Source organism: Lichenostomus cassidix, chromosome 2 (genome assembly GCF_008360975.1).
Source record: "Lichenostomus cassidix isolate B80296 chromosome 2, HeHo_3.0, whole genome shotgun sequence".
NCBI lineage: Eukaryota > Metazoa > Chordata > Aves > Passeriformes > Meliphagidae > Lichenostomus > Lichenostomus cassidix.
Window position 1 is genome coordinate 6375096 of NC_139482.1, and position 21014 is coordinate 6396109.

General features: G+C 38.7%; 1 protein-coding gene across 1 annotated transcript in view; it reads left to right on the forward strand.

The window, feature by feature from the left end:
- Nucleotides 1-20030, forward strand: part of ACTR3B (actin related protein 3B) — a 26094-nt gene extending 6064 nt beyond the window's left edge. Inside the window, exons 2-12 of the mRNA XM_085050245.1 lie at nucleotides 1401-1456; nucleotides 3268-3392; nucleotides 4330-4440; nucleotides 4797-4892; nucleotides 5047-5154; nucleotides 6367-6510; nucleotides 7116-7289; nucleotides 9786-9878; nucleotides 17905-18030; nucleotides 18421-18504; nucleotides 19089-20030. Of these exons, the coding sequence (XP_084906371.1) occupies nucleotides 1401-1456; nucleotides 3268-3392; nucleotides 4330-4440; nucleotides 4797-4892; nucleotides 5047-5154; nucleotides 6367-6510; nucleotides 7116-7289; nucleotides 9786-9878; nucleotides 17905-18030; nucleotides 18421-18504; nucleotides 19089-19184 (1213 nt within the window). The 3' untranslated portion in view covers nucleotides 19185-20030. The remainder of the gene's footprint in view (nucleotides 1-1400; nucleotides 1457-3267; nucleotides 3393-4329; nucleotides 4441-4796; nucleotides 4893-5046; nucleotides 5155-6366; nucleotides 6511-7115; nucleotides 7290-9785; nucleotides 9879-17904; nucleotides 18031-18420; nucleotides 18505-19088) is intronic.
- Nucleotides 20031-21014: the final 984 nt, after the last annotated feature.

Here is a 21014-nt window from a genome sequence, read left to right on the forward strand (position 1 = left end):
TTAGCCTTGGGGGGAAGGGCTTTTAAACTATTATTTGAAGTCTATTGAAGCTATAGCTTTGAAGAGATGTTGAAAATACAGTATTTAAATTCCAAGGTCAGTGCTAATTCAATTTAGATTTAATTCCTTTATCTAAGCAAATTGGGATTCTTAATGGGTACTTCTATGCCAAATACTCTGTAAAGAGGAACCTACTTCTCCAGCTGCTGATGAAGAGGCAACCTTCTGCTTTGGCCATGGCATAATATTGTTTGTGCATATTGGGAGTAGGATGCAAACAAAGACCTTAAATTCACTTTAGGACCTAGACTGGGATTGGTCTCATTTAACAATGTCATGGCTTTAGTTTTTGTGTTGTAAAAATGATATGAACAATGCTGATTCCCTCTAATCATACTGCTATTGTACTTTTGTTTCAATCTAATGGCAATACTCTAGAATTACATCAATCATCCTGAAGCACTCTATTAAGGTAGTTGGGTTGGTTATTTTTTACACTGTTTCTGATGTGGGTTTTGTTGTTGTTGTTGGGTGCTTTTCTTTTTTTTTTTCCCCTAGGAAATAGAGCTGTTTTTCATAGTCTGGGATGTTAATTATTTCTAGTTGCTAAAGACCTGGAGTAGCTTGCACCCACTAACAGCATGTAGAGATTTTTGGGTTTTATGAGAAAATACCTTTCTTTTTTTTCCTTCCCCCTTCTTTTTTCCTCTTGATCCTTGTTAAAATACATATTATATGTATATTGAAAGAGATGATCAATGCTTTGTACCATCTGCTACCCATTTCTAAAGCATTTCATCAGTGCAGGCTTGTTTTGGTATAGTATTTGTCTTTCATCACACACAAGTACTCTACCTGTGACAAAGTGAGCAGTTTGTACAAGGTATGAAAGGGAATTGTGTTGGGATTGTCACAAGAATGCTTAGCTGTGGTTTGTGTGTGTGACATGGTATTATTTTCTTTTTCTGTATTTGACAATATTACATACGTAAAGTCTAAGGCCATCCTTGGTCAGGGTAACTGAAGGGTAAAATCTGCACAGCCCTATTTTTACCAAGGGGTGGAATGTGACCTGCCTGTCCTTTGTCATAGCTGGTCAACAAGAAGGAAAAAGTAAGAGTTGAGTCCTTAGATTTGATAATTCAGAATAACACTAGCAAAATTTGTAAGCTGAAGTTGTCTGAAAAATAAATTAACACCTAAAATATTTACCACTTCTGAGTTTTCTTCTCAGCAGGGTGGTACTTGAAAGCATAACCCAGAAAATGTGGACATGGCATGTGATGCATGTTTCACCTTCACTTTAAGAAGTGAAGTGAATTGAAAGCATTTTCTTCTTCATTTTTTGCATTTAAGTGCATCTAATGACTTGGTAATCTTTTTTTTTTTTTTTCCCCTAGGTATACGAAGCTTGGCTATGCAGGAAATACAGAACCTCAGTTCATTATCCCATCATGTGAGTTCATTTTTTTGTCCCTCCAAATTGTAATATACACTGCTGTCAGTGAGCACTTTCAGGATTAAATGACATGCTTCCAACTTCCAACTCAGCCCTTGTAGTCCCTTGTCCATCTGGGAAGTGATATTCATCGTGTTAGCATCTTTGGCTGGAGTGTAGCTAAACAGAGCTCCTTGTTTGCTGCTAGCTAGGACTGTTGCTCATTAAACCAGCTCTTGGTTGCTATGACAAAGATGAAGAGAACTCCAGTCCAATTTCCTTTTTATCTCCATTATTTTTCTGCCAGGACTCTTGAGTAGACAGAATGCAATTTACCTCCTGTCTACCTGACACCATGGTTACAGCCTGGATAATCTGGGGAAGGCTTCCAATCAAATTAAGTACTAAAGTGCAGGTGGTGACTGCCTTATTTACATTGTCTGGGACTGTAGACAGTTTAATATTCAAAAAAGTTGTTCCTATTAGAAAATGTTCCTTTTGGGTGCGTGTTTTCCAATTAAAATGTTCTTGCACATTTAACATTCTTTTGTTGAACAGATTTACTCTTTAATTTTTATGTTAAAGTTGTTTAAAATGTTATACTTTTCTGGAGTTCTTGATTTTAATTGACATCTTAATAGTTTCTCTGAAATGCTATATATATCTGCAAATAGTAGCACTGACTGTATTTACACCTATAATGGCATCTGTTACCTCCATTTATGTTAAACACTGCTTTTTACTTTTTGTAAACTTTGCCAATTAACTACTTATTAATGCATCTAGACTACCTTGTAGCTACTCATGGCAGAAAGTATAATGATAAGGAAATCATAAAGGTAATTGGTGGCCAAAGAAGGGGAAGGGACACATATTCTTTACCAGGTGTAGCTGCAGTACTGCTTACAGTCTCACTATTTTAAGTATTGCAAAATTTCAAACCTAAACCATTGGTAAAGATTTAAATGTCTTATGTTAAAGAAGTGGCATAGCAGGGATTTGCTGTGAATTTGTTATAAATCCTGTTTTATACAACTATAAACTTGTTGGGGTGTAGATGTTATTCCAAAAGAATAGTTTGCCTGTGAGTCATTTTTTGGTGCTAGTAGTATTTGGTATGTTCGTGGATGATGCCTGCCTACTCTGCATTCTCTGCTGTATGGTTTTTAGATCCTGGTTATGACCTATTAAAAGAAAATGATATAAATAAGGTTACCTTTTAGCAGTACTTCATTCCATTTTTATTTTTAGCTTGCCCCAGATTTGGTTTTTGCTGTCTCATCTTCTTGCCTCCAGCAGCCATCATCTAATAATTTTAGTGATAGTTGCAGACTGCTAATGGGAAGCATAAGTGTCTCCAAAGATTTCTCTGTAGCACTGCAAATTGATTTCTCCCCTCCCTCTTTCCCCTTTCTCACCAGCCAGGATAATGACTCCACTACTTATTTTTGAATACACAGTTTATTTTCTTCTTCTCCTGTGCTCTTCCTCTTTATTCTAGAGTTAAAACTCAGAAAATTGTGTCGATTACTGGTATGCTGTACTTTTCTAGGTTTAGTGGCTGCTGTAGTCTGTAACAGAATGTGTTTTCAATACTTTCTGTGAATTATTGTTTGCATTAATGAGGGATGGGCAACCAGGAGTCCTGCAGGATGCAGTGAGGATGAACTCCGCTATGTTGGCTTGTCAGTAGATCACTTACATGATTTCTACTTTTTGTATCCCAATTTTTATTTCTGGAAAAGAGCCCTTAAGTAAATGAATATTCATCACTTGGTATTTATCTGTTTTAATTTTGTTTTAATTTATTTTTTTGGGTTTATTTTAAGGTATTGCAGTCCGAGAGTCGGCCAAAGTGGGGGACCAGGCTCAGAGGAGGGTAATGAAAGGGGTTGATGATCTGGACTTTTTCATAGGAGATGAAGCCATAGATAAACCTACCTATGCTACAAAGGTGAGCATTCAGGAGACTTAGACAGTCTTGCCCAAGTCTCATATTTTTATAATAAAATGTTCTAGGACTTTCGGAGAGCCATTCAAAACACGTTGTTTTTTTTGTAAAGTGTTTTTATTGCTTTTTAAAAACTGCATGATTTGGTTCATGGCTTTACCCTTTTTTAGATATCTGTTTTACTAGTGCTGTCTTGTGTGGTTGGTGTTTGTGTAAATATTCATTGATATAGTGCAGCTGTTCAGTTTTCAAAATTCTGAGCTATTAAAATAGTCATATACACTGAATATTTAAATTCTTGCTAAAAGTGTATCCTTCTAACATGGCATATGAACTGGGAAATGTGTTGGATCCTTTTGCTTCAGGGAATGTCACAATTGTTTTGTGAAGGGTTGTTTTCAATGCAGCTTTTCTCTGAATCATATTTTCCATCCCCTAGTAAAGGACTTCTTGTACTTACAAAGCGTTACTGGCTTATGAACTATGTGGAAAAAAAATCATATTTTATACATCCTTCTGTGTTACTTAAATGCCAGCTGTGTTCTTAACATTAAACAAAATGTAAACATCATCCCTGCCAGAAATTTTCATTGAAAAATATATAGCCTATATGGTCTTTATTTCTTTTTATAATATGGAAAGGCATATTGAAGCCAAGTACAATTCTCAACTTCATAAATGATAAAACTTATACAAAAAGAGGTTAAAACACAGTTCTGCAACAGACTAATAGCAGTCTTAGGAATAGGGTCTGGTTTCTGGCTGCTCGTCCTGCAAGGTAGAATTGGGCTTGGAAGTACCTGGGAGCAGGAGTTAACTTTGAATTATGTGTCAGGATGGAGAGTTTGCAAAGATCTCTGTAGGATGAGGTGTTAGACTGTTCCAGTTCTGGGTTTATTTGTCCTTACATGATCCAGTGCTGACAATTTTCCTGTTGCAGTGGCCTATCCGACATGGTATTGTTGAAGACTGGGACCTCATGGAGAGGTTCATGGAGCAGGTTATTTTTAAGTACCTTCGAGCTGAGCCTGAGGATCACTATTTTTTAATGGTGAGCTAATGAGACCTGGTAAGGAAATAGTTTCGTAAGAGGAAAGCTAAATACCATTCCAAGCACAAGTAGCTCTGCTGGAGGATTTTTCTCTGTAGGTCTTATTTCTTCAGCAGTGAGAGGGTTTGGGGTGGGAGGAGAAAAGTAATATTTAAAGCTGCATTATAACTATATTTTTTGATGCAGGCTACTGCAGGTCAGCTATTGCTTTGGAAAAGTTTCCAAACACTGTGTAAATTCTGTTTGAAATTTTCTGTTTTGAATGTACTGAGAATTTTAAAAGTTTGATTACCACACCAAGCTAATCAAGGCGGGATCCTCTTGAGGTGCTTTTTCAAAACTCTTTGTTTTTGCAGACAGAGCCTCCACTGAACACACCAGAAAACAGAGAGTATCTTGCAGAAATCATGTTTGAATCATTTAACATCCCAGGACTTTACATTGCTGTCCAGGTGAACAAAGTGAATATGTTCTTTTTAAGTCCAATATAACTGCAGTGTTTTGGTCTTCTGTAGGCGCACCTCTAAAATGTTTGAAACAGTATTTTTTGAGAGTGTACATCAGCACACTCTGCCTGCTTCTAAATATAACCTCTTTGTGCTGTAGGCAGTGCTGGCCTTAGCTGCCTCCTGGACGTCACGGCAGGTCGGGGAACGGACTCTGACCGGCATTGTCATCGACAGTGGCGATGGAGTGACCCATGTAATCCCCGTGGTAGGTAGCAGGATGCAGTTTGAAACTGGCAGTGGTTTGGACAAGGACAGGGTTTGTTTACTGTACATTTAAGTAAGAAGTGTCAAATGAAACCGTATTTTTAAAGCTTTAGTGTTGTTTGGGACTTTTGTCCTTGGAAAGGTATGTATTTCATGATGTGAACGTAATTATGGAATGAATTTAGCTTGCAGACTACAGGAAGGAACCATCAATTCATCTTTTAAAATGATATTTCTATGTAAAACCTTCCATTGCTGTGATTCCTCAGTTCTCTTAAATATCAGTGATTATCATGGGTTTATGTCTCCTGTGTGCCACCAGTGTCTGACAAGAAATGTCCTTTTTTGACATCCTGCATTTTAACTGTTTAATAGATTTGGTACTGTGTGCTTTTTATATGATTCTATTGTATATTATTGTTTCCACTCTGCTTGTGTGGAAACAGCTACAAATTTGTGTAAATACCTTCCTTCATCAGGTTAATTATGTGAGGATGTCAAAACCACAGAGCTATCTGTGCATACTGACCTTTGTTGGTGTCATTTTGAGTATTTTTGAAGCATATAATGTCCTTGAATGATCAGGTATTTTAGAAGTGAAAATTTGATTCCCTTCAATTTCATCTTGCATTTTGGTGTTAACATGGTCTTCTCAGTATTTTTATCACGTGGTCAGTGCTGTGAATGAACAGCATTTACTGTATGAAATTCTGAAAAGTATTAAGAAAAACAAAGGAAGAAAGAATATGGTTCAGCAATACATATGTTTTCAGTAAATGAATCCTAAAAAATCAGCAAGTAGATTTCTTATTTTTGTTGTGCTTCTTGTTAGATACTACTTTGTTTTATTTTTCTTGTCTTAAGAAATTTAATAGATTTTCTATTCATTTTTCACTCTCAGAACACAAGTGGTCTATTTATATGACATTTGCTTTTCAGATGATACCATATAGGAACCATCTGATCTGACTTGAATGGGTGTCTGTCACTTGTGTATCTATTAGATAATTAAAATTTGTTTGTATGTTGTAACCAAGGTCTTTAAATAGAAATGATACTTGTTTTTCAGTGGGGTGCCCATTTTTAGAGTAATTTTACAGTTTCAAGATTTTACTTTTAATAGAAAATCAGAGTATTATAAAAATGAATGTTAATTATTGATACACAGTAAGTTTTCCCCTTAAATATGTTTTTTTCCTCTCCTCCTACATAGGCAGAAGGCTATGTAATTGGAAGTTGCATCAAACATATTCCTATTGCAGGTAGAGATATTACTTACTTTATTCAACAGCTTCTAAGGGAAAGGGAGGTAGGAATTCCTCCTGAACAATCTCTGGAGACAGCAAAAGCCATAAAGGTACAGCCTTCTTTATCTCTTAATAAATACGTAATAAATCTCCGTGAGCTAAATTTTTGGCTCTAGCAAGTTGCCAGTAGCTCTCTTAAAAATGCAAATGTAAGCAGTGTATTATAATTACACCAGCTTCTGGTGGTTTATCCAATCAAGTGTGGGGGAAGGAGAAAGAGGAAGAAAATACTCATGCTAGACTGTTTGGAGTGAGTATGTTCCACAGATAAACCCAGCATTTAAACTTTTGAGTTGCTGAAAATTTGCTTTGTAATAGAATTTTAAAAAAAGGGTGATTGTATGGGTCTGATCTTACTGGGGAAGCTTCCCCTTGAAGTTCCTTATTGTCTCAGACCTACTGTTGGTGATGTTTTCATTTTGAGAGAGGCAAATGTGGCTGAGTCAGCATGTGCAGCCCTTTGCAAGCAAATGCACATGCCTTGACCTGTGGGGCTGAAGCTTCAGTAGCCATTGGGGTGAGAAAGTCTGCTGAGCAGCCCCACCTGGAGCAGTGCTCACATGGTTTTGTTTTTTGATTGTGTTGCTCTTTAATTCGCTGCCGTACTGATTATTTCAGCTATTTTTAATGCCTGCTGTTTGCTGTTTCTTCCCAGGAAAAGTACTGTTACATTTGCCCTGACATAGTGAAGGAGTTCGCCAAGTACGACGGCGACTCTCGCAGGTGGATCAAACAATACACTGGCATCAACGCCATCAACAAAACCAAGTTTGTTATCGATGTTGGTTACGAGAGGTTCCTGGGACCTGAAATCTTCTTCCATCCCGAGGTGAGAACAGAACAGAGCAGGGAGCAGCTGTGTTCAGTTGTGCCGTTCCTGGTGCCTGGGCGCCATCCCGTGGCAGTGAGGGACCAGTGAGTCTCCTGAACGCAAGCCAGGTGCACTCACAGGTAACTTCAGCACAGCAGAGAGATGCATTTCTGATGTCCAGACTAACGTTTAAAACATCTCGTTCTGTTCCTTTAAAAGCAGTCTAAACTTGAGAAGAAATTGCTTGAATTTTTATACAGTATTTATATAGTTTTTATATAGTATTTTCCTCTTTCCTTCAGTGTCAGTTTAAACCAGTCTGGCTTTATACTGTGTATTTGTGTTCTGCCAATCCCTTTAGGCACTACTCAGCATTGCATTGATGATATTCTAAATATTGAATGCAGGCTTTTGATACTGAGTCAGTTTATAATGCCTGGATGATAGATTTGTCGTTGAAGGAAGTCCATTGAAGTCTCTGGTGGTATGGTCATAAGTAACATGTACAGTTCTGGGAAAGATCACTGTACCTCATCTGTCTGATTTTTGGTAGCTCAGTTTGAGTGAGTTTCAGGATATTGTGAGGAAAGAGTCAAGTTTTAATACAGCTACTGTCAATTCCTGCACACTTGGCTGAATTTTTGCAGGCACCCATATTCCGTAATACTATTAAAACCTTTTATTCAAATCCACATTAACACTGGTGAAGTTGCTTTTTTTCTACCATCCTCTTGGAAGAATATTACAAAGCTTCTCTCTGTCACCCTTTGTCTAAATTCCGACTTCAGTTTTCTGTGGTCAGTTTGTAGCCATCTGATCTTCTGGCAGTATTAAATCTCCAGGCTAAATAGCTTTTCTTCCCTGCTGTTTACCCACGTGATTTAACAGAGAAGCATCGAATCTCATGTCAGACAGCATTTTAAGAGCTCCTCTTTACATACTTTCTAAAAGGACTGTTTGGAACAGGGTAAGGGACTAATTTCCATTTTTTTCATTTCTTGATAGTTTCTTGATTCTGTATTGAAAAAAACACTCAAGTCTGAACTGACTTTCTAGGCAAGGAAAACATAGTTGATGATGTGTTTTGCATCTAATGAAAATTTCTTGTGTTTCATTAACTCCTCGCTTGAAAGGGTATCAGCTTAGTTAACTAAAAGCTGCCTTTGGTAAAGATGTCTTTTAACCTTTTCCTATTCTCAGTTAACAGAATTTGTTCTGAAATCTTTAATACTCTTGACATTAGGTCTTGGGGTTTGTGGTTATCCAGATTATTTTTCTCCTTTATAAATTAGATATGTTATTTGCTGTTCTCCAGCCATATAGTATTGGCTAGCAGACTGCAATTTTACATTTAGTAAAATCACATTCCTGTTCTGGAATGATGTTACACCCCACCTCTCATTTCTACTTACTCCTTTTTCCCTGCTGATTTATCAACATCTTTACAGAGAGCTCAGGAATTTTCAGGTTATAGTTCATTCAGATGAAAACTGTGTGTGCAGCTGCACAGCTGCTTTCTTCTCTTTTGATTTATGGGGCTTCATGTTTTAGCTTCTTGTATAATAAATTCTTACTGTGGAAGTTAGCTTGAATTTTTTGGGAGTGCCCCCATCATTCTTATGGCTCTTGAGCTCCCAGCCAGCTTCCTTTTCTAATTTTCTCTCATTTAAGTATATATTTCTTATGTTTGGCTATTGTTATTTATTTATCCAGGTGCATACCTCATCTTGCTTTGGATGTAAATCCCACATACGTCAACACCTTTGGAAAAGCTTATAATATATCTAGAATAATACGTTATTATGTGTTGGTAATTAATTTAATTTTTCAGAGTTTAACCTCTGAAAGAAAAAAACCTGAACTATTACCAGTTCTTGTTTTTAAAGCTTATGTTAAGTTTTAAGTGGAAAAATGCCACTAGACTATTTTCTAACATTAGCAGCTCTTGACTCTCTAGTATTTATAAATGCAGAAATTTACATTAGCAGTGTATTGATGTTTGCATTGATGGGGGCTTTCACTCAGAACCTTAGACTATTTATGCTTTTTTGAATATTAGATTCTTCCTGTGCTTGGAAAAAAATCTGACTTTGTGGTGGGAATTTAACAGAAGTATTTTAGTAGCATTAAAATTTCTTTACAGGGAAACATTCTGATTTTTACACTATTTTTTGTCTCACTGAAAAGGAAAGGCAGGACCACTGTACACAGTAAAGTGTGTTTCATATTGCAGGAGAACTCAAACTCATGTTGCAGGCAGTAATAAAAAGTCCATAGTGCATAAATTGTAAACAGGGAATTTCTGACCAAGGAAGAGAATCTGAGTTTCTCAGCAGAAAAATAAATTCTCATTTCCCTTGTTCAGAAGCGTTTGTTTTAATGTAGAATAAGTGGTGAGCAAGACTTTGATTTCCACCTGTCCCCCATTACAAAATCTCCCACAGTCTCATTTCTGCCTTTTTATTCCTCTATTGTTTGGATGAAAAATGGAATGCCTGTTCTGTTTGTTTTTAGTTTGCTAACCCTGATTTCATGGAATCCATTTCGGATGTCGTTGATGAAGTCATACAGAACTGTCCCATTGATGTCCGGCGTCCATTATATAAGGTATGGCCTTTCTCTTCTAAGATTCATGTAATTTATTTAAACACTGAATATCAGCATCATGATCAGCAGGGATGTGCATGGCTACCACATCCTCCACAATGAGAAATGTGAACTTTGAATAGAAATTAAACCAAGTGCCACTTCCGAATGCCACTTGATATTTGCTGCTTTTTATTTTTGAAAGAATAGTCTCTGTAAAGGCTTGATATGTAGGTAAGAATTTTCCCCAAGGAACTGAGGCAGAGAGATGTTATTTGTATCTGACATTTGTAATGTGAATTCTTGTGCATGAAGGACTTACTGTTCTGCCCATTTTAAGGGTTATACTGTTGTCTTAACCCTCTCACTCCCCTTCTTCCACTGCTTTATTAAGTAATGCTTTCAAATACTTTTTTTTTTTCATAGCCTTCTGTCTGCCTACAGTCTACAGTTTCAGCCAGTATTGAATCACTTACAAAGTACATAAGTACTTAAAATGTTTTAGGAGACAGCAATTAGGCCAGCTTAAACCTGCCCAGGGTGTAGTCCAGAGAGTACTTGCAGTGCCTGGTTTTTTAAGAAGTGAAAAGGAAAGTACTGACGTGCATGGTCCATTGCAGTCTCTGCCTGGTCCATGGCAGCACACCCTATGCTTTCTGTTTTTCTGCTGGTGTTATTTTGGTGTCGCTGTTGAGCCGCTAGCAGAGAAAGGACCCGAGTTTTCAGTGTGGCAAGAAAGAGGAAATTTATTATTTTGATTTCAATATATATAGACTTTTCAGAGGTCACCCAGATTGGTCAGCCAGAAGCCTCCCCCTAGGCCTGATTGGCCAGGCCTGAACTGTCTAAATCTCGAGACACTGTTTAAAAAACATCCAAACTTTATCTTTGTTTATAAAACACAACGGAATGTTCTCACGAGAAAGACCTGTGCTAGCCACATTTTGGAAATAACAGCATAAAACAATAGCATGCAGAGGTTTTTTTGCCATAAAAAAGGTAGTAGTTTTCCTCACCTATTAGAATGAGGATTAAGCTCCAACTAAGAAAAATCTCAGGGTAATTTTTAGCTATTAAAATTTAGCACTCTCTTCTACTTGCCTGGTAAACATCCTCGGTAATCTAGGACAAGATATAGCCCTCCAGAGCAGATCTGTGGAGCAGGATAAAAGGGGAAGTTAAACTACTTAACAGACTCATGTGTGAGTTCTGCAGTAGATGTCCTCAGTGTCTTCGAGCAGAAGGGTTTAGGAGCTCCTTGGTGTGTGATTGTGCTTAGGGCCTCTGCTTTTTACCTGAAAGACCAAAGCCTCCCTGGAGCATCAGCTTCTTTGTTTGGTAGGGTGGGGTTTAGTACTTCCAGATTTAGGGTAGGGTGGGGTTTAGTACACTAGTGACTTCCAGAAAGTGGTGTTTAAAATTTGAGGTTAAGTTACTCATGCTTCATCATAGTCAGCAGACAAATAACTTTCCTTTTGCTTGCCACTGATTGAGACTTTGTTTTTCCTTTTTCTGCTTTTCATTATACTTCCGTAATTAAAATAATGTTTCACAATTACCTGTTGAATGTAATGACAGATGTCAGTAGTTATTAATGGTAATAGTTGCAATCTTTGTCAAGGTCACTTCCAAGGGGTGAGCACCTCTGCTCTCATTGTTTAAAGCAGTGTGTGGATGCAGAAATATTCCACTCATACTTTCTCTCTCTGAGGTTTATCAGTTTCCCTTGCCCACATTGCTGAGTGGTGGCCAGCCAAGGCCCTGTGCTTTGGAGCTGAGCTTCCATCAAATGTATTTGGGTTCTTTCTCAGTGTTCCTCAGAACAAAAATACCTGAGAGTACCCTTCTTGCAGATTTTATGTAGTATGTAGCCTTTGAGTCATTGTTCCACTACCCATCTTTAATGTCCTGTGGTGTTTCTGAGTTTTATTGCCAGTATCCCTGTTTCCTAATCTGATCAACATCTCTTACAAGGCCAGTTATCTTACCTCAGGTTGACGTTTGAAGCAGTAGAACCTTAATAAGACTTCTTTAGCCAGAGCTGTGACAACCCATCCTTAAGGGGAAGGAGGCACCTAAGATTTGTAAATCCTCATTGGTCAAAAGAAATGACAAAAGTCAGAGGGTCTGAAAGTTTAATTAATAAATTACACACCTGGCATGGAAATTGGTGTGTTAGTCTCTGACCTGCTGTCTAAGCCCACAGCAGTAGGTTATGAGTAAAGAGGTAGGGTGAAAGGGAAGAGAAGAATTAAAGAAGGAGAAATGAATTAAAGAGAGAGAGAAAATAGGGGAGCACCAGTCCTGGTTTCAGGATTAATCCAGCAGCATCAGTCTAGCCAGTGAGATGTCCTGGGGACACCCCCTGGGTTTGGGGTATAGGGGTACCTTTTTATGGACAGGTTTCTCAAATATGGGTTTCTTGCTTTCCATGTAAGTTAGGTACCATGTGCAGCCTGGCTGGAAAGGGGTTGGAGGGCTTTGGGGGCCTTTGGTGGTAGTAATCCCACCCTGTAGTCCATGCCCACTTCCTCCCACTTGTTCCTTGTACTGTGTTGTGGTTCTTTCTCATGGACAAATGCTCTATATCTGCCTGGCATCCTGGCTATGTTGCCCGTTCCTGTGTGTTGAATTCCACTGAAAAATGACCCATCCTGCATGCAGCTAAAAATGCTGCATTTGTGGGGCTTAGTGAGACATTGCATCACCCTTGGCATTCTCTGGGAAAAATGGTGTATAGTTCATCTAGTTCTATTTTTTTGAGAATTCTTAAGCTGCTTTTTATTTTTAATGTCATTCCACAACCTTTCCTTAATTTATCTCATAATTATGTAAACATATAGTATAATTGATCTCTCAGAAATGGAGACAAATTACAGGCAGAGTGCATGATGGGGGCTTTGATCTGAACAAAAATGGGAGCTTTTCCCCAGCTTTCAGATTCCTGTGAGCACACCAGTGAACACCCAGCTTGGATCAGTGATGAACATCTGCTCCTGTGGTATTGCCACAGCAGATGCTAGTGTGGAAGGTTTTCAGCACTAGTTGGTATTTAAAAGTCTCTTTTCAACCTGGAAATGCTCTGAAACTTGTCCCAACATTTGACAGTTAGGACATGAGTTTTTGGCACTAAATGTCTAGGACAGTCTCCTACTGAATGTAGTAGTAATAACTTCAGAGGTGGACAGAGGGCTTTGAAAAGTTGTAAAAACTGCTTGCTATCCTAATAAACAGTATTTTTTGTTAGTAACAGGTTCAGAAACTATCACCTTTATTGCACACTCTACTTTATCTTCCTTTTTCCTTATCCAGAGTCTCTCCCCAAGTACTTCCAGAGTTAAGATAAGTGCAGTATTATCAGTTCTGAGGTCCTTGCCTTCTCCCAGTACAAAGAATAGAAGTTTAGGGTCACTGACTGTCCCAGCAATTGATGTCTTTCAACTTTTCTCTGCTGTGTTTTTAGCACAAATATCTGAATGAAAGAATATAAGATAAATGACATCTGAAAAGAGGTAAATTCTGTCAGAAATATCTCTGAAAGATCCTAGCCAAGCATGTTAAGTATTCATGATTCAGATCATGCTGAATCAAATGACAACATCCCTGACCTCAGACTTTTAAGCCAGCTTCTCAAGTTGAAAATTCTTCTTGAGGTGGGGACTGTAGGGTATTGCCAAGTGTGGTGTTTTATTGGAGATTAACCATTCAGATTTTCTGTGGAGATGCAGGGGCATGGAGAGAGGATTTTGACAATGCTGCCTCTTTTCCCTAGAGAAGGTGGCTTCTTAGCTGGGTGTGCAGCTGTTGTGGACTCAGATAAATCTCTCTCAAAATGCAAACTTTGTGAAGTTGAGCTCGTTGCTACAATTAAAATTTGAACTGCTCTTGTCATATCAGTGTTCACTCAGCAGGTTAAACTGCCGAGCTCACAAGAGTCCATCCTCAAAGGCTGGAGAGGTCCTGGCTGCAGGGAGCTAGCAGTGTGGCAAAACCCACCTGACATCACTTCTGCTTTGAATTGCGGGTAAAATACACTTGGTGTGACAGCAGCTCCAGCTGCTCAGCGTGGTGGGTAGATGGCACTGTTTGACTGACTTTGCTGATCTGTGCTCCAGCACGGCAATCCCTGTGACTGACCCAGAGCAGAGCAGGGAGGCTCTGGGGGTGAGGGAAGGGTGACAGACTGCCAGGCCATGGGCTCTGCTGGCACCATGACGGGACATGAGAAAGGAGCAGCATTCCTGCTGTATTCCTGCTGAATGCTGCTGTGTTCCTGTGCTATTCAAGTGAAGCCCCAAGTGATTAACTCTGTCAGTGTGGCACAGGAGTACTGAGGAGAAGCCCTGCTTATTCCTATCACAGCTGTAAATAAATTTATAAGATTACTGCTGCTAGTTGGTTTAACAATGGCTCAGTGCATCTGCAGGATTTTCTGGTTCCTTTTGTGTCTGAGGCGTATTTCTGCAGAATGGCACAACCATAAGTCATGCTCAGATCTCTTGCTATTACTTGAAATGTGAAATGAACATTAAAAAGAATGATTTTAAGTAAAAAGAAATGGTTTCTTTATCATTAGAAGTAAATGTATTTTAAAATTAGCATTTCTCACAATAAATTTACTTCTTTGTACTGTATTTGTTGTTCAATATGAACAATATTTATACTTATATTTTCTGTACAATGCTGGCAAATAGTGCCCTGTTTTAACCAAATTAACAGAGACACGGAGCTTAATTGATTCACTTGCTAATGAAGTGCTTGGCTTCAGCTTGTGAACCTTCCTGATTTTACCCATAATAATTTTTATTAACAGTCATATATTGATCTCATTACATGTCTCTGGTGGTCTGCTCATGTCATGTTAACTTTAATTTAGGCTGTCAGTTGGAAAGAAGGGAAAATGGGATGTGTCATTCTTATTTGTCAGAAAAGCAGGGGATGATTTTCAGTTTGGTGCTGCAAAGCCTGATGTGTCCAGCTGAGAGTGTGCTCTCACCATGATCCAGTGTGAAGATGCACAAACCAGTTCAGCACCTTGTGATTGGTAGTGCTGAGTCCTTCAGGAGCTAGTTTTCACTCTTTGAAGTTTTTATGTAAGTTTGATTTAGTCAGAAATTTCTGCTGTGGGAGATGGATTGCTTTGTTGGGTGATTTCATATCTCTGCAGTGTTACACTGTACAGGCATAATATCAGAAATGGTACAATGAGGAATTCAGTACCACAGAGTTTGTAAGATAAGCAAAAGGTACAGATGAGAAGAGAAAAATTTCTTCCCAGCCCTCTGAGATGATCTTGATGGTATTGGAGGTCTTTTCCACCCTTAACAATTCTGTGATTGTTACCCACTCCCCTGTTCTCCTTCCAGAAGTAGCTTACTTTCATTTATTTACTTGTTGTGGTTAACTTTTCCAGGTGTGTGGAAGGCCTTCATCCCTGTCTGCTAAGGGAACACATTCTTTTGAAATAACTTAAATTTTCAGCCAGTTAGGTATAAAAGTGAAAATCAGCTGGAGGTTCTTGCCATCAGCAGGTTTGGTAATTGGTGTTTGCTGAGAAACATGTGGGCTGCTTGGAGCTGTTAAACCAGCTGAAGTGTGTTTGAGCAGAGTAAGATCAGAAGAAGTCTTCTTTAAAGGAATCAGCTGGAAACAGATACTTAAAGCTTAACTTCTTTGTCTTTTTCTGGGAGGCCAGAGGATTCCCTGACGGGCTGAAAACCCAAATGACATTAGTAGGCTTTCTCTGCAGACATATTTAGTATGCTTAATTTTTATGGTTTTTTGTTAAGTAGTTATTGGAATTACTCAGATTTATTCTGGAGGTGAGGTGGGTGGTGCTGTCTTGGTAAATTTTTTTTTTTTTTTTTTTAATCTGTCCATTTTTTCTCATCTTTGTGTCCTTTTTAAGTGGTGGGTGTGGTGTTTGAGGGGTGTGGAGTGGATATGGATTCTGCTTTCAGTGTAAGTGAGGAGTACCTGGCTTCTGACCTTGCAGAAGTCTGAGCTGCTGAGTTGAGAACTTGCAGAAGGCTGTATGTACTAAAGAGTTAGCATGGGTTTGGTCTGGCAGTGACAAGAAGTCCAGGGAGCTAGGGAACTGTAACTGTATAATTAACCGTTTTCTAATGGCAGTTGGTGTCACCTAGTTACTTATATTCAAAATTTTGTTTAGTTTTGTGGGTCCACATATGTAATAATGAGGTGACTCTTTAGTATTTGTATCTCATGCTTCTGTTCTCCTTGGACAGTGTTATTGTTAAACTGATTCCAGTGTGCAGATGTACTTGGATAATAATAATCTGAAGAAGGTGTAACTTCTTAGACTCTTAGCCTCTAACCCTGGAATGGTAACTGGATGGAAAGGTCCTCCCAATGATACTGCTGACTCTGTAGTTGTGTGAATTGGTGTTGAATGTATTCAAAAAATTATTCTCAGGTTTATTCTGGAATTTATTTTTAGTGGTAGCATTGTCCACTTTATGGAGTATGCTTGAAGTTTAATTTGCTTTGAATAGAATTATTGCTTTCACATTCTTTGCCAACTTCATTATCTCCAGGTAATATTTTCTGATGGCATCTTTTTAATTGCTATTTCATCACTCAGGTTAGTTGTTGTCTTTTTTCCCCATTAGCAATTTCCTTTTTCAAAGTGGAGTGTACGACCACTTTGATGCAGGGGAAGAGGTGTTCTTGTGTGTGGGGAGAGTAGGAGGAATCCTCCCTCCTGCTTTAATTTTAGGACCAGCTGTGATTTCTGGCTCCTTTCCTCTTCTCTGCCCTCCTCTTTCCTTTTGGAAATATTTCAGTAACATTATGGGGACTCGTGCTTTTTTCTTTTAAGCAAACCTTCCTTGTTATACATTCTTTTATACTGTAGATAATCTGAAGCTGTGAAAAAATGAGTTTTTCCTACTGTAATGGTTTTTATGATGTGCAGGGGCTTTTTTTCTCATGAATAAACAAACAACTTTCTTCTCACTTTACAAAGTACAAACAAGATTTTCCTGGTTATCTGTGGCTTAAAATCCAAGCACTTCTGCACCCTGCAAGTGTGAACACTTATTATGTATATCTTTGACTCTTCAGATTCACGTGCAGGCTGAAAACAGTGGGTCAGGGGCTCTCATTATGTGCACAGTCTTGGTCTGCAATGTCAAAAAATGTTAGTTTTTTGAGGGTTATGTTAAGAGAAGTAATCCTTAGACCTGTGTACAATGAGCTCCTGATCCAAGTTCCTTGTGGACATGTGTCAAAGGCATATGAGTGGTTTTAGTAAGTGCTAATTGGCACTTGGGGTTGCAAGTGCCAATTGCAACTGCCTCTGCAAAAGCAGTTTTGTCACGTTATTTTTTCTGATAATGAATTGCATTTTTGCTGCCACCAATGTTATGTTCTAGGGGTCCTGTTTTGAATCCCCCACCTTTGAAGTGACTTCTGTGTTAGTCTGTGATGCTGCAATGTTATCAGAGCTAAGGATGAGAAGTTCTAAAATGTCTGTTTAGAATCCAAGTACAAGTCCAGCTAATGGTCCAGGAATTTGGTTCTGCTCTGAAATCTAAGTAATACCAGACAAGCAAGGGAAGAGGCGTCACCTTTCTCTGTGAAGGTGTGGTGTCTTCTTTTTGAAGAACTCTGGAAATAAAAGAAAATACCAAGTTCTAGGTCATTTTGTAGCTTTTGGAAAGACATGTAATATGATGAGGCTTGAGCTTTATTTAGTGTCAGGGCTAAAACTGCTTGCTGTGAACATCCCTGGGGAAGCTTCTTGATATAGTGTCCTATTCGTGCTGCTCTGCACATGTAGGGTACTAGCTTATGGTTTAAATGGAATCCTCTTCTGTAATAACCTGTTCTATGTAAATGTATTTAAAGGAGAAAAGTAGGGGAGCCATGAACCTCCTATGAACTGGGAGATGCTGAAGGTGTTCTGTGTACCTTCTCAGCTTCCTAACAATGCTAAGGTCCAAATAGTCACCTCTGCGGTGTTGGCTGTTGAGAAACTTGCTTGAAGATGGATTTACAGAATGTGTCTTTAATTTCTGCACAGAATGTGGTCCTCTCAGGAGGATCCACGATGTTCAGGGACTTTGGACGACGACTGCAAAGGGATTTGAGGAGAGTGGTGGACGCGAGATTGCGGCTCAGTGAGGAGCTCAGTGGTGGTCGGATAAAAGTGAGTGTTGCAATGCATTAATTACATGACTAGTGACAGATCAAATTCAAAGTTTTCACCTCACTAGTGAAAATACACTGGTGTAAAATAAGTAGTATGTGTTTATATGTTGTTAAATCCCATGTATAACATGTCTTTACAGGAATCTTAAAATTACTCTGAGCAGTTCTGGTTTCCCTTCTAGGAGATGTGTGATCTTAGCAGTAGCCAAGAGGGATTTAACTTTGTGTCCTTCATTATACTTTATCATGAAGAGCTTTTTGACTTAGTGTCATAGGGGACAATCTGAGTAATAAGTGTGAGGTAGTGATATGAATGGAGGGTTGAAGGTGTCTAGTTTCTGACCATGTTAAGTTTGAAAACCAACTCAATATGAAATGTTTTCTTTAGCCCAAGCCAGTGGAAGTTCAAGTGATATCACATCACATGCAGCGTTATGCAGTTTGGTTTGGAGGTTCCATGCTGGCTTCAACAGTAAGTCTTTATCAAAGTTGTGTTAATTTTTATTGCATGTTGAATTCTGGGTGTATTTGATTTGAGTACTAAATTTTAAACTTTGTCATTTTGATAGCCTAAACTGTGTCACATTCTGGAATCCTTACCCAAGTTTTATCTCAGTAAAATGTGTAAAGGGCAAATGGGAGCTTGAGTAAGGATATCATGAGTTGACATAATTTTGAAGTAGCTTTTATATGATAGTTGCAATATAGTCCTTTATTCCTGAAGTCACCACTAGAGTTTAGTTAGGACTTCAGGAATATAGAATCCAAATCAATAGTCTTATATGCAAAAGAGAAGCAAATACAGGAAAGTGGCAGCAATTGCTATCTGCCAGGTGGGATGTCTTAATGCTGTGTTTAAAAGCAGTCTTCTGACCAGACAAACTTCTCTTGATTAATTGTATTGATATCCTAATATTTCTCAATTTATTATATTTCAAAAATGTAATACCATGTCGCAAAGCTGCAACCTACAGAAATGCTAAGACTTTATTTGTTGTTTTTTTCTACTTGAAGTGCTCTTACTTTTTTGGGGGGATTTGTTTTATATTTTTGTAGCCAGAGTTTTTCCAAGTATGTCACACCAAGAAGGACTATGAAGAGTATGGCCCTAGTATTTGTCGTCACAATCCCGTTTTTGGAGTCATGTCATAATGCTCATCCAATGGAAATAAGACCTCTGATATCTTGCTGGTGAAGAAACTCATGCAGTGCAGAGGAAGGCAGCAGATACTGTAAATACTGAAGCAAGATGTGGTTAACTCTGAGGCATTTGGATCACCATGGTGCACTAAAGCACAACTTAGAGCCCCAAGTCATTTCAGTACGAGCCATTTCTCTGCTGACTACTCAGAGCCTTTCCTTCTTTCTTCCTAAATGTGAGGTAATTGAAAATAGGTAAGTCTCAGTTTAGGAGGTTGTGCAAATACTACTGAAACTGAATCTAGAAGAATGAGGCAGTGTTTTACTGCTTGTGGAAAGATTTAAACCTTTCCCACTTGTGCCCTGAGTTTGCAATCAATCCTTTAGCAATGGAGCACTAAATACCACATTGCCTTTAGGGGAGTTGGAATGGATACAGGTACCTACCCAAATGGAATAGATTGCAGGATTGGGACAGCACTTTGTAAATGTAGGTTTTCATATCATTTTGTATTTTATGATACTGGTAGGGTGAGTTGATGCCTAGTTCTGAGCACGAGCAGCTATCAATGTCATGGAGTGGTGTTACGCATTTCCAGGTGTGAGGCATGTATTGGAGCTGTGCTGGTATTTTTTGGGGGGTAAAAAATAAGCCATGTGTGATAGAAACTGATCTGTTCATGTTTGGATGATACAAAGTGATTTGCAGTATTGTATGAAGTTTATTATAGCTACTGTTACTTCGTTTTGAATTTTCTGATACTGTTTTTTAGGAGATGATGTTTTGTTTTGCTGTTGGTGAGTGGTGGATGACACACAGGCCTTGCACCAGTGAAATAAAAGCTGTTGACATCTTTATGAATGTTTGTGGTAGTCCTGATTTACTCCCTCACTTCATCTCATGGGGTTGGCTTTGCATTTATGGGTCACTGTGTGTGTGGGATCACAGTAATGCTGAATGTGAAGGGACCTCTGGAGATTTCTGGCCCAGACTCTTGCTCAGTGCAGGGCTCACTTCAAAATCCACTTCTGTTTGCTCAGGACCAGTCAAGTTTCTGTGAATAGAGGTTCCTGAACATCTGGGCAACCTGTTCCAGGGCTTAAACCCTGTTATGGGTACATGTTCTTGTGTTATGGACAGAGCTTTTGTTCTTCTGTGGTTTAAATCTAAGAGAGTAAGAAATCTTCCTTACCCTGTCCATACTCATGCTTATCCAATCTCTATCAGCAGAGGTTTTGTACAGTTTGTGTAGCCCAGTAAGATTTTTGTAAGACAAGTCAACTTGATTTTAGCTGGCATGGAGAGATTGAGACCAAGCAATTATTTGTTCAGAATAAATAAGAAATTAAACTAAATGGGACTCCAGGACTCAAGCCTGCTTCTGAATGCTTTTGAATTTGAAGCTCAGCATTGAACCATAATTTGCTCAATCCTGTCACTGAGAAAGAAATGGTTATTCTATTACAATGTGTACTGTTTCAGCTTGTTCCAGTGTCACATCAGCTTGTCTGTGTTCAAATCCACTTTTCAAGTTTGTCACTGCACTGCTGCCTACTTAGGATTTTAGCCTGTGCAGGAGAATCCAGAGACATGAGCACAGCCTGGCTGGAGTCAGACTTCAGAGGAAGATTCACATGTTTGGTGCACTGAGAAAGGGTTTGCTGAGGCACCAGCACGCTCACATGGTGCTGCAAAATAGGAAATGCTGGAGAAGTGGCATGGGAAGTTACAGGTGCATTGCAAACAGCTATAGCAGGCATTAAGGTGTATCTTGAAGTTAGCAGGAGGTGGGTATTTGATAAAAACTTCTGACGTGGGCACCCATTTTGTTTTGGGGGAAA